Consider the following 15,000-nt stretch of genomic DNA (forward strand, 5'->3'; position numbering starts at 1 on the left):
TCCTCGCTCCTCATCCTCCTCCTCGGCTCCTCTCTCCCTCTCTCTCCTCTCTCTCCTCTCTCCTCTCTCCTCGCTCCTCATCCTCCCTCCTCTTCCTCCATCTCCTCTTCCTCTCCTTCTGCTATATTTACTTGATGATGACATCCCCTTCTCTCTTCTCTGTCCTCCTCATCTCTCCTCTCTCCTCCTCCTCTCTCCTCTCTCCTCGCTCCTCATCCTCCTCCTCTCTCCTCCTCCTCTCTCCTCGCTCCTCCTCCTCTCTCCTCCTCCTCTCTCCTCTCTCCTCCTCCTCTCTCCTCCTCCTCTCTCCTCCTCTCCTCCTCTCTCCTCTCTCCTCGTCCTCGCTCCTCATCCTCCTCCTCTCTCCTCCATCTCCTCTTCCTCTCCTTCTGCTATATTTACTTGATGATGACATCCCCTTCTCTCTTCTCTGTCCTCCTCATCTCTCCTCTCTCCTCACTCCTCCTCCTCTCTCCTCTCTCCTCCTCCTCTCTCTTCTCTGTCCTCCTCATCTCTCCTCTCTCCTCCTCATCTCTCCTCTCTCCTCCTCCTCTCTCCTCTCGGCCTCCTCTTCAGAACATCAACTGTTACCTGATAGACAACAATGGCTTCATCCTGGTTGCAGAGGACTACTCTCTGGTAAGATGTTAAATCTCACACTGCACTGTCTCTCTGTCTGTGTGTCTATCTGGAGAGATGATGGATCACAGATCAGGTGGGCCCTTATCCCACTGTACAGTTGTCTGTATGTCAATGTGTATGTGATATAAATTATATTTTGGTGTTTGTTTCATTAGTCTATTGTTGACATAGTCCCAAAATGTTTTGCATGTCAGCATGTTTTCAAGATGTACTGTATAACTTTCGAAATACAGAAATACAGCCGGTGTGCTGCGTTTCGCATCATATGATGTTACAGTTTTTTACAATCACTTTGGCACTAATTACAGAACCTTTTGGTCATTTTTCAAAACTAGACACAAAACTCAAAACAGTCATCACTTGTAACACAGGCTGTCCAATGTTCCAAACATTTCATTGTGCATTCATATCTTTAAGAAACCTTGCACTTGCAGAATCATTGGTTCAAATAACACATGTATCATGAAATACCATAGGAAGATTCATTTAGATCACCCACACACAAGATGCTGAAAGTTTCACTGTGTAGCTGTTCATACTAACATTAAATATTGTAGTACAAGATATGTGAAACATTGTCTCATTATGGTACTACATGTAAATACATCACTGTAAAATGACTAGTAGAGAGAATACTACAGACACAGTGGAATCACTGAACAAAACCTGAAATGTATTGACAAAATAAAATAAAATCACAACATAGATGTTCCTCACCTGGTTTACTGTAAAACATCCCTGCAGTGTTCCTCACCTGACTTACTGTAAAACATCCCTGCAGTGTTCCTCACCTGACTTACTGTAAAACATCACTGCAGTGTTCCTCACCTGGCTTACTGTAAAACATCACTGCTGTGTTCCTCACCTGGCTTACTGTAAAACATCACTGCAGTGTTCCTCACCTGGCTTACTGTAAAACATCCCTGCAGTGTTCCTCACCTGGCTTACTGTAAAAAGCAAAACAAAGGCTTAATTACTGGGCTATATTTCCATCAACCCTGTCTTGTGGATTTGGCCACGGGTTCTCATCCACACCACTATGGATGTTTTCATTTGCCAAACATCTTGGGAAGAATCTTTGGGCATGGCGAATCCAGGCCTGACACTGGTCTGCCATGATGTCATAGCATGCGTTATCCATGGCCTGGAGAAGGGTGGCTTGTTCGTGAGGGCTTCTATCATATACCTTCCACCTCCATGTGGAGAAAAATGTCTCAATAATGTTAAGGAAAGGAGAGTATGGGGGTAAGCACAGGGTGGTAAATTGTGGATGGGCCTGAAACCATGCTTGCACCATTTGAGCATGATGGAACCTGACATTATCCCACACAATAACATAGGTCACGCCATCAGCTCTACAGACCTGATTTAGCTCATCAAGGAAGGTTACAAGGAGAGCTGCATTATATGATCCAATACGAGGTCTGCGTCTCACCACACCATCTTCTAATATAGCCACACCCATGTTGTTGGACTCACGTTGTCCAGGTACTTGGATGGTTGCCCGCTGGCCAATGAAATTCCAACCTCTCCTCCTTGTCTTGGTCAGGTTGAAGCCTGCCTCATCCAAAAAGATTTTTGGTGAATTCTTCACAACAGGCATCTTGAAGCTGAACATACCTGAACATACTCAGTCCTCAGTTACTTTACTCTGTCTGCATGTCTTTCCAAAGGCACACGGTATAGCTGTTTTAGAGACACCTGGTGCCTTTTCAGCATGCGTGCAATAGTCGACAAACTTATGGCTTCCACATTGTTGAATATGTCGTCGTTGTCCAAGATGTGCTGCCGAATTTCTGTGAGGCGAATATAATTTCTGGCCCGAACCAAATTGACCACAGCTCGCTCTTGTTGGTCAGTTAGAATTTTGCCTCTGCCTCTCCTATTTGGCCATCTCAATTCTGCAGGTGAAAATTACAGTAAGAACACATTTAGTCACATCACCTACTCTGTGGTACACATTGGCATGCAGTATACAGTCATTTGACAATTGAGCGTAGCCTAATGTTTACTGCATGCTGAAGACTTACCGGTTCTCATTGCAGAAAGTTCTGATGATTGAGACACGGTTGATCTTCGGAGGTTTGGTTAAATCATTGTAGCTGCCTCAGTCATTGTCATGACATGATTTACGACATGGTCTACAACTATTGCTTGGGTTTCATTGAACACTCTTTGCTGCTGCTGCCACTGTCTTGGTCCGTGGCCTTGTCCTCTACCACGTTCCCCCACACCTCTCAAACGAGGCCCATGACCACCTCTCACAGAAGGGGTGCTTGGTCCGTGGCCTTGCCCTCTACCACGTTCCCCCACACCTCTCAAACGAGGCCCACGACCACCTCTCAGAAGAGGTGCTTGGTCCGTGGCCTTGTCCTCTATCACGTTCCCCACACCTCTCAAACGAGGCCCACGACCACCTCTCAGAAGAGGTGCTTGGTCCGTGGCCTTGCCCTCTACCACGTTCCCCCACACCTCTCAAACGAGGCCCACGAACACCTCTCACAGAAGGGGTGCTTGGTCCGTGGCCTTGCCCTCTATCACGTTCCCCACACCTCTCAAACGAGGCCCACGACAACCTCTCAGAAGAGGTGCTTGGTCCGTGGCCTTGCCCTCTGCCACGTTCCCCCACACCTCTCAAACGAGGCCCACGACCACCTCTCAGAAGAGGTGCTTGGTCCATGGCCTTGCCCTCTACCACGTTCCCCACACCTCTCAAACGAGGCCCACGACCACCTCTCAGAAGGGGTGCTTGGTCCGTGGCCGTTCCCCCACACCTCTCAAACGAGGCCCACGACCACCTCTCAGAAGGGGTTCTTGGTCCGTGGCCATTCCCCCACACCTCTCAAACGAGGCCCACGACCACCTCTCAGAAGGGGTGCTTGGTCCGTGGCAGTTCCCCCACACCTCTCAAACGAGGCCCACGACCACCTCTCAGAAGAGGTGCTTGGTCCGTGGCCGTTCCCCCACACCTCTCAAACGAGGCCCACGACCACCTCTCAGAAGAGGTGCTTGGTCCGTGGCCTTGCCCTCTGCCACGTTTCCCCACACCTCTCAAACGAGGCCCACGACCACCTCTCAGAAGAGGTGCTTGGTCCGTGGCCTTGTCCTCTACCACATTCCCCCACACCTCTCAAACGAGGCCCACGACCACCTCTCAGAAGAGGTGCTTGGTCCGTGGCCTTGCCCTCTACCACGTTCCCCCACACCTCTCAAACGAGGCCCACGACAACCTCTCAGAAGAGGTGCTTGGTCCGTGGCCTTGCCCTCTGCCACGTTCCCCCACACCTCTCAAACGAGGCCCACGACCACCTCTCAGAAGAGGTGCTTGGTCCGTGGCCTTGCCCTCTACCACGTTCCCCCACACCTCTCAAACGAGGCCCACGACAACCTCTCAGAAGAGGTGCTTGGTCCGTGGCCTTGCCCTCTGCCACGTTCCCCCACACCTCTCAAACGAGGCCCACGACAACCTCTCAGAAGAGGTGCTTGGTCCGTGGCCTTGCCCTCTGCCACGTTCCCCCACACCTCTCAAACGAGGCCCACGACCACCTCTCAGAAGAGGTGCTTGGTCCGTGGCCTTGCCCTCTACCACGTTCCCCACACCTCTCAAACGAGGCCCACGACCACCTCTCAGAAGGGGTGCTTGGTCCGTGGCCGTTCCCCCACACCTCTCAAACGAGGCCCACGACCACCTCTCAGAAGGGGTTCTTGGTCCGTGGCCATTCCCCCACACCTCTCAAACGAGGCCCACGACCACCTCTCAGAAGGGGTGCTTGGTCCGTGGCAGTTCCCCCACACCTCTCAAACGAGGCCCACGACCACCTCTCAGAAGAGGTGCTTGGTCCGTGGCCGTTCCCCCACACCTCTCAAACGAGGCCCACGACCACCTCTCAGAAGAGGTGCTTGGTCCGTGGCCTTGCCCTCTGCCACGTTTCCCCACACCTCTCAAACGAGGCCCACGACCACCTCTCAGAAGAGGTGCTTGGTCCGTGGCCTTGTCCTCTACCACATTCCCCCACACCTCTCAAACGAGGCCCACGACCACCTCTCAGAAGAGGTGCTTGGTCCGTGGCCTTGCCCTCTACCACGTTCCCCCACACCTCTCAAACGAGGCCCACGACAACCTCTCAGAAGAGGTGCTTGGTCCGTGGCCTTGCCCTCTGCCACGTTCCCCCACACCTCTCAAACGAGGCCCACGACCACCTCTCAGAAGAGGTGCTTGGTCCGTGGCCTTGCCCTCTACCACGTTCCCCACACCTCTCAAACGAGGCCCACGACCACCTCTCAGAAGGGGTTCTTGGTCCGTGGCCATTCCCCCACACCTCTCAAACGAGGCCCACGACCACCTCTCAGAAGGGGTGCTTGGTCCGTGGCCGTTCCCCCACACCTCTCAAACGAGGCCCACGACCACCTCTCAGAAGAGGTGCTTGGTCCGTGGCCGTTCCCCCACACCTCTCAAACGAGGCCCACGACCACCTCTCAGAAGAGGTGCTTGGTCCGTGGCCTTGCCCTCTGCCACGTTCCCCCACACCTCTCAAACGAGGCCCACGACCACCTCTCAGAAGAGGTGCTTGGTCCGTGGCCTTGCCCTCTGCCACGTTCCCCCACACCTCTCAAACGAGGCCCACGACCACCTCTCAGAAGAGGTGCTTGGTCCGTGGCCTTGCCCTCTACCACGTTCCCCCACACCTCTCAAACGAGGCCCACGACCACCTCTCAGAAGAGGTGCTTGGTCCGTGGCCTTGTCCTCTACCACGTTCCCCCACACCTCTCAAACGAGGCCCACGACCACCTCTCAGAAGAGGTGCTTGGTCCGTGGCCTTGTCCTCTACCACGTTCCCCCACACCTCTCAAACGAGGCCCACGACCACCTCTCAGAAGAGGTGCTTGGTCCGTGGCCTTGCCCTCTACCACGTTCCCCCACACCTCTCAAAGGAGGCCCACGACCACCTCTCAGAAGGGGTGCTTGGTCCGTGGCCTTGCCCTCTACCACGTTCCCCCACACCTCTCAAACGAGGCCCACGACCACCTCTCAGAAGGGGTGCTTGGTCCGTGGCCTTGCCCTGTACCACGTTCCCCCACACCTCTCAAACGAGGCCCACGACCACCTCTCAGAAGGGGTGCTTGGTCCGTGGCCTTGCCCTCTACCACGTTCCCCCACACCTCTCAAACGAGGCCCACGACCACCTCTCAGAAGGGGTGCTTGGTCCGTGGCCTTGCCCTCTACCACGTTCCCCCACACCTCTCAAACGAGGCCCCCGACCACCTCTCAGAAGGGGTGCTTGTCCCCTTCCATTCCGTTGACCACCACGTCTTCCTCGTCTTCCTCCTCCCACTGCTTGGCCTCTATTATGACCTGGATCACCTGCCGGCTCCATGTTATCACTATGTTGTGACCTGGATCACCTGCCGGCTCCATGTTATCACTATGTTGTGACCTGGATCACCTGCCGGCTCCATGTTATCACTATGTTGTGACCTGGATCACCTGCCGGCTCCATGTTATCACTATGTTGTGACCTGGATCACCTGCCGGCTCCATGTTATCACTATGTTGTGACCTGGATCACCTGCCGGCTCCATGTTATCACTATGTTGTGACCTGGATCACCTGCCGGCTCCATGTTATCACTATGTTGTGACCTGGATCACCTGCCGGCTCCATGTTATCACTATGTTGTGACCTGGATCACCTGCCAGCTCCATGTTATCACTATGTTGTGACCTGGATCACCTGCCGGCTCCATGTTATCACTATGTTGTGACCTGGATCACCTGCCGGCTCCATGTTATCACTATGTTGTGACCTGGATCACCTGCCGGCTCCATGTTATCACTATGTTGTGACCTGGATCACCTGCCAGCTCCATGTTATCACTATGTTGTGACCTGGATCACCTGCCGGCTCCACGTTATCACTGTGTTGTTGTAGGTGGATACCACTCATTTCACTATATACTCGTACCACAATGTGAAATCAATCATCAGTAACAAGTTGGCAGTATTGGAAAAGCAATTACAAAGGCCTGCATGCATACACTCAACGGCCACTATATTAGGTACACCTGTGTGTTAACGCAAATAGCCTGCTCCTTTGAACAGCGAATGATGTGGCTGCCTGCAACTCAATATATAGAGTATATAGAGTAGAGAGCTTTAGTTGTTGTTCGGCCAAACAGAACGAGCAAGATGTGTAATCTAAGCAACTTTGACCGTGGTATGATTGTTGGTGCCTCACATGGTGGTTCCAGCATCTCAGAAACAGCTGCCCTCCTGGCATTTTTACGCACTACAGTCTCTAGAGTTTACAGAGAATGGTGCGATAAACAAAACACTTTCAGTTCTGTGGGCAAAAAACCCTTGTTAATGAGAGAGGTCAGAGGAGAATGTCCTGACTCATTCAAGCTAACAGAAAGGCCACAAGTGCTAAAATAACAGCTGTTTAAATCAGTGGTGTGCAGAAGGGCATCTCTTAACGTAAAACACTGTGAATAATTCAGGCTGTTGTGGAGAAAAAAAGGGGTCCTACCCAGTACTAGATAGCTGTACCTAATAAAGTGGCCGGTGAGTGTACAGTAATGTCAAATCTAAAAACATGGTCTGGGAAAGTCTATGGGACCATAGAAACAGTGTCTGATAAAGAATGATGATGAAATATTACAGCCATAGATAATGTAGTCCAATTGATTCATGTTCCACGGTAATTGGTGTCAATGAATCTCATTATCCTGAAACTTTCATGATCTAAACTTGGAATATTGTTTGTCGGTTTCCATAAAACTATGCATTAAGAGTAATGCAACAGTTACTTATCATTTTGAGCAGTTGTATCAATTGATAGTTAGATCATTGTAATGAAATGAATAGACAGTCATCTCAGATGTAATGTGTGAATTGCATTTTGAAATGGTAATATTTTGATGTTAAGTTGTGTCATTTTGAACAGGTGATTTTAGTTCGATGAACAAATGATCTTAGCTTTATGAGTATTGTATCGAAGCAATTGGTAAAAGTGTTTGAAGGTTTAAAAAATGTGCATTTTGATCATCAGTTGTGAGTTTTGTGTCTAGAGTTTTGAAAAATTACATCAAGGTTCTGAAATGAGTGCCAAAGTGTTTGTAAAAACTGTAATCAATAACATTAGGAGCATTCATAATACACAGACCTACCAAGCAACAATATATGCTAATTGATCCATCATGTTTTCTCTCTCTCTCTCAGACAGGGATGTTCTTTGGAGAAGCAGAGGGGGCAGTGATGAATAAACTGCTCCTCATGGGTTCCTTTAAGAGGTGAGTAAGCATGTGTGTGTGTGTGTGTGTGTGTGTGTGTGTGTGTGTGTGTGTGTGTGTGTGTGTGTGTGTGTGTGTGTGTGTGAGAGAGAGAGAGAGAGAGGGAGTGCAGTATGAGAGCATGTGTCCCAGAGTGCTGACAGCTCTTAACTCGGCCAATCATGTCAAGCTATTCTGCAGTACCCTATGACCCCTCGGCTCAGTGGATTTCTCCGTTAGGGGATTAGAACAAATCTTTTCCTGAAAAGAAGGAATTATGAGGACCATGACACACACACACACACACACACACACAAAGGTGTACATGCGCATATTCATCCCTTTTGCGGACACATACAGGGCCTTCAGAAAGTATTCACACCTCAACAGTTATTGACAAATAGACACAAACCCCCGCCCCTCGTCTTACCAGACATAGCTGCTCTGTCCTGCCGCTACACGGAGAAGCCACGGAGAAGCCACGGAGAAGCCACGGAGAAGCCACGGAGAAGCCAGCCAGCTGTATATTATCAATGCCGTTAAACAGAAGATATTACAGTTTGTAATGTCCCGTTGGTAGGACAGTCTTAAATCGTAGATCGTCCAGTATGTTTTCCAATGACTGCACGTTGGCCAATAATAGTGGTGGTTTAGCTATTCGTCTGCAAATTCTTACAGGGTACCCTGACCTCCTCCCACCTTTTCCTCTGTCTTTTCTTCACGCTGATGACAGGATTTGGGCCTAGTCTTGACAAAGCATTATATCCTTTGCGTGGGACTCACTAAAGAAAAAAAATCTTTGTCCAGTTCAAGGGGAGTTATCGCTGTTCTGATGTCCAGAAGCTCTTTTCGGTCATAAGAAATGTACAAAATGAGTTACAAACAATGCGAAAAAAAGAAACAGTTGGTTAGTAGCCTGTACAATGGCAGCCATCCCCTCCAGCGCCATTATTAATCGCCATTGGGCTCCTGGTGAAATCCCTGAGCGGTTTCCTTCCTCCTGTAGTGACTGTGTGTATTGATACACCATCCAAAGTGTAATAACTTCACCATGCTCTGTTACGGCAAATGAGTGAAGAGGTGTGGAGTCAGGCGCAGAGAGCAAAAAGATGTGGGAAAAACACGCTTTAATGTCCAGGAAAAATAACATGAACAAAAGTAGGAAAACAAATGATCAGAAATAATAACGGACAGCGTGAAACCCAAATACAAACTAAATACACTCAAACACAGAACAGACGAAACAAGCCCGCACGAAACAGAAGCGGGCTGAACAAATTTATATAACCCCACCCTAACAACCAAACAAGAAACAGGTGAAACCAATTAGACAAAACCAAAGGAACACAGAACAACGGATCGGTGATAGCTAGTAGACCGGCGACGACGACCGCCGAACGCCACCCGAACAAGAAGGGGAGTCACCTTCGGTAATATTTGTGACAATGTCTGCTTTATTACATTTTTCCCCATCTACCAATAGGTGCCCTGCTTTGCAAGGCATTGGAAAACCTCCCTGGTCTTTGTTGTTGAATCTGTGCTTGAAATTCACTGCTCAACTGAGGGACCTTACAGATAATTGAATGTGTGGTGAGGTAGTCATTAAAAAATCATGTTAAACACTATGCACACAGAGTAAATCCATGCAACTTATTATGTGAGTTGTTAAGCAAGTTTGAATACTTATTGTCTCAATACATTTCAGCTGTTCATTATTTTTATAATCTTTTTCTAAAAACATAATTCCACTTGGACTGTCACGCCCTGGTCGAAGTATATGGTGTTTGTCTTTATTTATTTGGTCAGGCCGGGGTGTGACATGGGTTTATTGTGGTGTGTTTTGTCTTGGGGTTTTGTTAGTTATTGGGTGTGTGGCTTAGTGGAGGTATCTGGCATAGTCTATGGCTGTCTGGAGTGGTTCTCAATCAGAGGCAGGTGTTTATCGTTGTCTCTGATTGGGAACCATATTTAGGCAGCCATATTCTTTGAGTGTTTTGTGGGGGATTGTTCCTGTCTCTGTGTTTGCACCAGATAGGGCTGTTTCGGTTTTCACATTTCATTATTTTGTAGTTTCTTCATGTATAGTTTTTTCCTTCATTAAAATATCATGAATCATCACAACGCTGCATTTTGGTCCGACTCTCCTTCACCACAAGATAACCGTTACATGGACATTATGGGGTATTGTGTAGGACAGTGACACAACATCTACATTTAATCCATTTTGAATTCAGGCTGGAACACAACATCTACATTGAATTCAGGCTGGAACACAACATCTACATTGAATCCATTTTAAATTCAGGCTGGAACACAACATCTACATTGAATCCATTTTAAATTCAGGCTGGAACACAACGTCTACATCTAATCCATTTTAAATTCAGGCTGGAACACAACATCTACATCTAATCCATTTTAAATTCAGGCTGGAACACAACATCTACATTGAATCTATTTTAAATTCAGGCTGGAACACAACATCTACATTGAATTCAGGCTGGAACACAACATCTACATTGAATCTATTTTAAATTCAGGCTGGAACACAACATCTACATTGAATTCAGGCTGGAACACAACATCTACATTGAATCTATTTTAAATTCAGGCTGGAACACAACATCTACATTGAATTCAGGCTGGAACACAACATCTACATTGAATCTATTTTAAATTCAGGCTGGAACACAACATCTACATCTAATCCATTTTAAATTCAGGCTGGAACACAACATCTACATTGAATCTATTTTAAATTCAGGCTGGAACACAACATCTACATTGAATTCAGGCTGGAACACAACATCTACATTGAATCTATTTTAAATTCAGGCTGGAACACAACATCTACATCTAATCCATTTTAAATTCAGGCTGGAACACAACATCTACATTGAATTCAGGCTGGAACACAACATCTACATTGAATTCAGGCTGGAACACAACATCTACACACAACAAAAATATATAAAAAGTCAAGGGGTGTGAATACTTTCTGAAAGCTCTGTACACAGTGCATTCTTTGCAAGGCGTTGGAAAACCTCCCTGGTCTCTGTCATTGAATCTGTGCTTGAAATTCACTGCTCGACTGAGGGTGAATTGTATGTGTGGGTTACAGAGATGGGATGGTCATTCAAAAATCATGTTAAACACTATTATTTCACACAGAGTGAGTCCATACCACTTATTATGTGACTTGTTCAGCAAATGTTTACTCCTGAACTTATATAGGCCATAACAAAGGGTTGAATAACTGACTCAAGACATTTCAGCTTTTCATTATTAATACATTGAAACAAATAGTCATCTAAATCCATGTTCAGTTCAGGCTGTAACACAACAACGTTTTGAAAAAGTCAATAGGTGTGAATACTTCCTGAAGTTACTGTAGGGCTTTTGCCTAAAGGTTAAAGAGCGTTCGTTGTACCAGTAACAATTGCTGTTTTGAACACCTGAGCCGACAAGTTGAAAAATCTGACGATGTGCCCTTGAGCTAGACAGTTAACCCCAATTTCCTCCAGAGGCTCTGTACTACTATGGCTGACCCTGTAAAACAACACATTTCACTGCACCTATCCGGTATATGTGACAATGAAACATCTTATTTTCATTTTACTACTCCTACGGGTCCTGGCCTAGCCGGAACATGCCGGGAGCACTGGGTGGAGACTGGGTTTTCCATGATTAATTTGGAAATGTGACACGGGAGGATGTCATTCCAAAGATTACACACACACGCACACATTCATGCACACACACACACACACACACACACACACACACACACACACACACACACACACACACACACACACACACACACACACACACACACACACACACACACACAAACATACACACACACACACACACACGTACACACACACACACACATCCTTGCACACACCGGCACTTGGGAAAACGTGTTACCCATAATTTATTGTTGCAACCAACACATAATTGAGAAGATATGTGCTACTGACTGTGTGACAGTGAAGTCTGAGTGTATTCGGCTGCTAAGGAATGCTGGCTGTAGTTTCAACAGTCTCAATCAAACAATGTCAAACAATGGTAAGATGGTAAGATGCTCGTCATTTCCACACAAGTAGTAACAGCATCTCATAAACTTGACAGAGTTTCCACTCAGACTCAGACAATACAATAATCATAATAATATGGTAATTTGACATAAAGTACTTCAGTATGTGGCCCGTGTGGGAATCAAAGCCACAACGCAACTCACAAAGCCATGGGAAATATGTTAAGAAGCATACAAGTGATTAGTGTCTTTGAAGAATGATAAATTATATTTAATATGGAGGAGGATGTCTGATAAATGACTTGTGTGTCATACGGAACATACGGAACCTTAAATAATGAGGAATTGGACAGATAGATCTCACAATAATCAAACCGGCATGATCAGACTTAAGCAGTCCGCTATTGTCATCTGACAGGCTTTAGATTGATTTAGAGTGGAGCCAACATGCACAAACGCACACACACACACACACACACACACACACACACACACACACACACACACACACACACACACACACACACACACACACACACACACACACACACAGAGAGAGAGAGAGAGCCATTGTGTGTAATGGTGCTAGGCTAACTTAGCGGTCCTGCTAACACCATTAACTCAGTGAGATTAGCGTTAATTGGATCCTGTCGCTGGTATTGGGGCTCAGGGGCGGAATAAGGCCCTGGGCTGTAGACAGAGTGGGCTGAGCATGACACACACACACACACACACATACACATACACACACACACACATACACATACACACACACATACACACACATACACAGGGGTACTGGGACTGTGGAGGGAACATGTCCTAGGGCTGTAGACAGAGGCGGCAGAGCGAGGTCAAACTGTGGCAAACTGTGTAAGTGCACGTGTGTGTTTGTGCTTGCTTGCACGTGTTTGTGTGTGTGTGTGTGTAACCCTGTAATGACCCGGCTCAGACAGAACCACATCTCAGCCCCTTAGGGTGAGCCAAGGCCCCCATGTCCCCCCACATCCCCATGTCTCCCATGTCCCCCCATGTCCCCCCACATCCCCATATCTCCCTACGTCCCCCCACATCCCCATGTCTCCCATGTCTCCCATGTCCCCCCACATCCCCATATCTCCCTACGTCCCCCCACATCCCCATGTCTCACTACGTCCCCCCACATCCCCATGTCTCCCTACGTCCCCCCACATCCCCATATCTCCCTACGTCCCCCCACATCCCCATGTCTCCCATGTCCCCCCATGTCCCCCCACATCCCCATGTCTCCCTACGTCCCCCCACATCCCCATGTCTCCCACGTCCCCCCACATCCCCATGTCCCCCCACGTCCCCCCACATCCCCATGTCTCCCATGTCCCCCCACGTCCCCCACATCCCCATGTCTCCCATATCTCCCCACATCCGCCCACATCCCCATGTCCCCCCACGTCCCCCCACATCCCCATGTCTCCCATGTCCCCCCACGTCCCCCCACATCCCCATGTCTCCCTACGTCCCCCCACATCCCCATGTCTCCCACGTCCCCCCACATCCCCATGTCCCCCCACGTCCCCCCACATCCCCATGTCTCCCATGTCCCCCCACGTCCCCCCACATCCCCATGTCTCCCATATCTCCCCACATCCGCCCACATCCCCATGTCCCCCCACGTCCCCCCACATCCCCATGTCTCCCATGTCCCCCCACGTCCCCCCACATCCCCATGTCTCCCATGTCCCCCCACATCCCCATGTCTCCCTCGTCCCCCCACATCTCCTCTATCCCCCATACTCTACCTACTCCAGGGAACCCCTCAGGAAGGGGGAGAAGGAAATATTAATCACAAGGAAAAGAAACAGTTGGAGGAGAGAAGGAATGAGAGTCCCCCCTCTCTCTCACCTATGTAATGTCGGGGAGACCCCTCAGGCGTGTAACTATAGGAAGAGAACGAATGGAACATCCACTGCCCTCTACAAAACATTAAGAACACCTTCCTAATATTGAGTTGCATCCCCTTTTGCCATCAGAACAGTCTCAATTTGTCGAGGCATGAACTTTACACGGTGTTGAAAGCGTTCCACAGGGATGCTGGCCCATGTTGACTCTACAATGTTTTGAAAGCGTTCCACAGGGATGCTGGCCCATGTTGACTCCAATACTTCACACAGTTGTGTCAAGTTGGCTGGATGTCCTTTGGGTGGTGGACCATTCTTGATACACACGGGAAACTGTTAAACTTGAAAAACCCAGTAGCGTTGCAATTCTTGACACAAATTGTTGCACCTGGCACCTACTACTGTACCCCATTCAAAGGCACTTCAATATTGTGTCTTGCCTATTCACCCTCTGAATGGCACACATACACAATCCATCTTTGGGGCGGCAGCGTAGCCTAGTGGTTAGAGCGTTCGACTACCAACCAAAAAGTTGCAAGATCAAATCCCTGAGCTGAAAAGGTACAAATCTGTTGTCCTGCCTCTGAACAAGGTAGTTAACCCACTGTTCCTAGGCCATCATTGAAAATAAGAATTTGTTCTTATTGACTTACCTAGTTTTTGACCTATTTTATTTACCTAGTTAAATAAAATAATTATCCCTAATTTATTTATCCCTCATTTATTTCTACCTTTATCTCTAAATAAATGGCAACATTTTTAGGCCTGTTACTTTGCTACATTTGGACTAGAAGATTTCCTCAAAATCTGTACTAATGTAATGATGGAGCGGTGTTGACCGCCCCACCTCTCTTTACCCCTCTCCAGGGTTACTCTGTATGACTACCAGGCGATCTGTAGGATCTTTGCAGAAAGTAGTGACGGTTCCCGTGCACTATTGGACGTGAGTACCCCATGTTTATAAATGTATCCTTCCAGCAAGCTCACACCCTCTCCAATCTCCAATCTGTTCATGTCCAATCTCCAGAAATGCTGTTAATGTACAGTACGAAGTTAGTGACATTATTTCTCAGTTGTAAATGGTAACTGTTATGTTCCTCTCTTCTCTCTCCAGCCCTACTTTGCCATCTTTGCCGCAGTGAAGTGGCTCTTTACAGAACTTGTCATGTAA

At 48.0% G+C, this 15,000-nt stretch overlaps 1 protein-coding gene across 1 annotated transcript in view; it reads left to right on the forward strand.

Moving 5' to 3' along the window:
• The window catches only part of LOC109880355 (voltage-dependent calcium channel subunit alpha-2/delta-3), a 310,106-nt gene that overhangs the window by 273,469 nt on the left and 21,637 nt on the right, over positions 1 to 15,000 (forward strand). Inside the window, 4 exon segments of the mRNA XM_074933786.1 lie at positions 577 to 639; positions 7,861 to 7,931; positions 14,697 to 14,772; positions 14,944 to 14,996. Coding sequence (XP_074789887.1) covers positions 577 to 639; positions 7,861 to 7,931; positions 14,697 to 14,772; positions 14,944 to 14,996 — 263 coding nt within the window.

Source organism: Oncorhynchus kisutch, linkage group LG24, assembly GCF_002021735.2.
Source record: "Oncorhynchus kisutch isolate 150728-3 linkage group LG24, Okis_V2, whole genome shotgun sequence".
Classification (NCBI taxonomy): domain Eukaryota; kingdom Metazoa; phylum Chordata; class Actinopteri; order Salmoniformes; family Salmonidae; genus Oncorhynchus; species Oncorhynchus kisutch.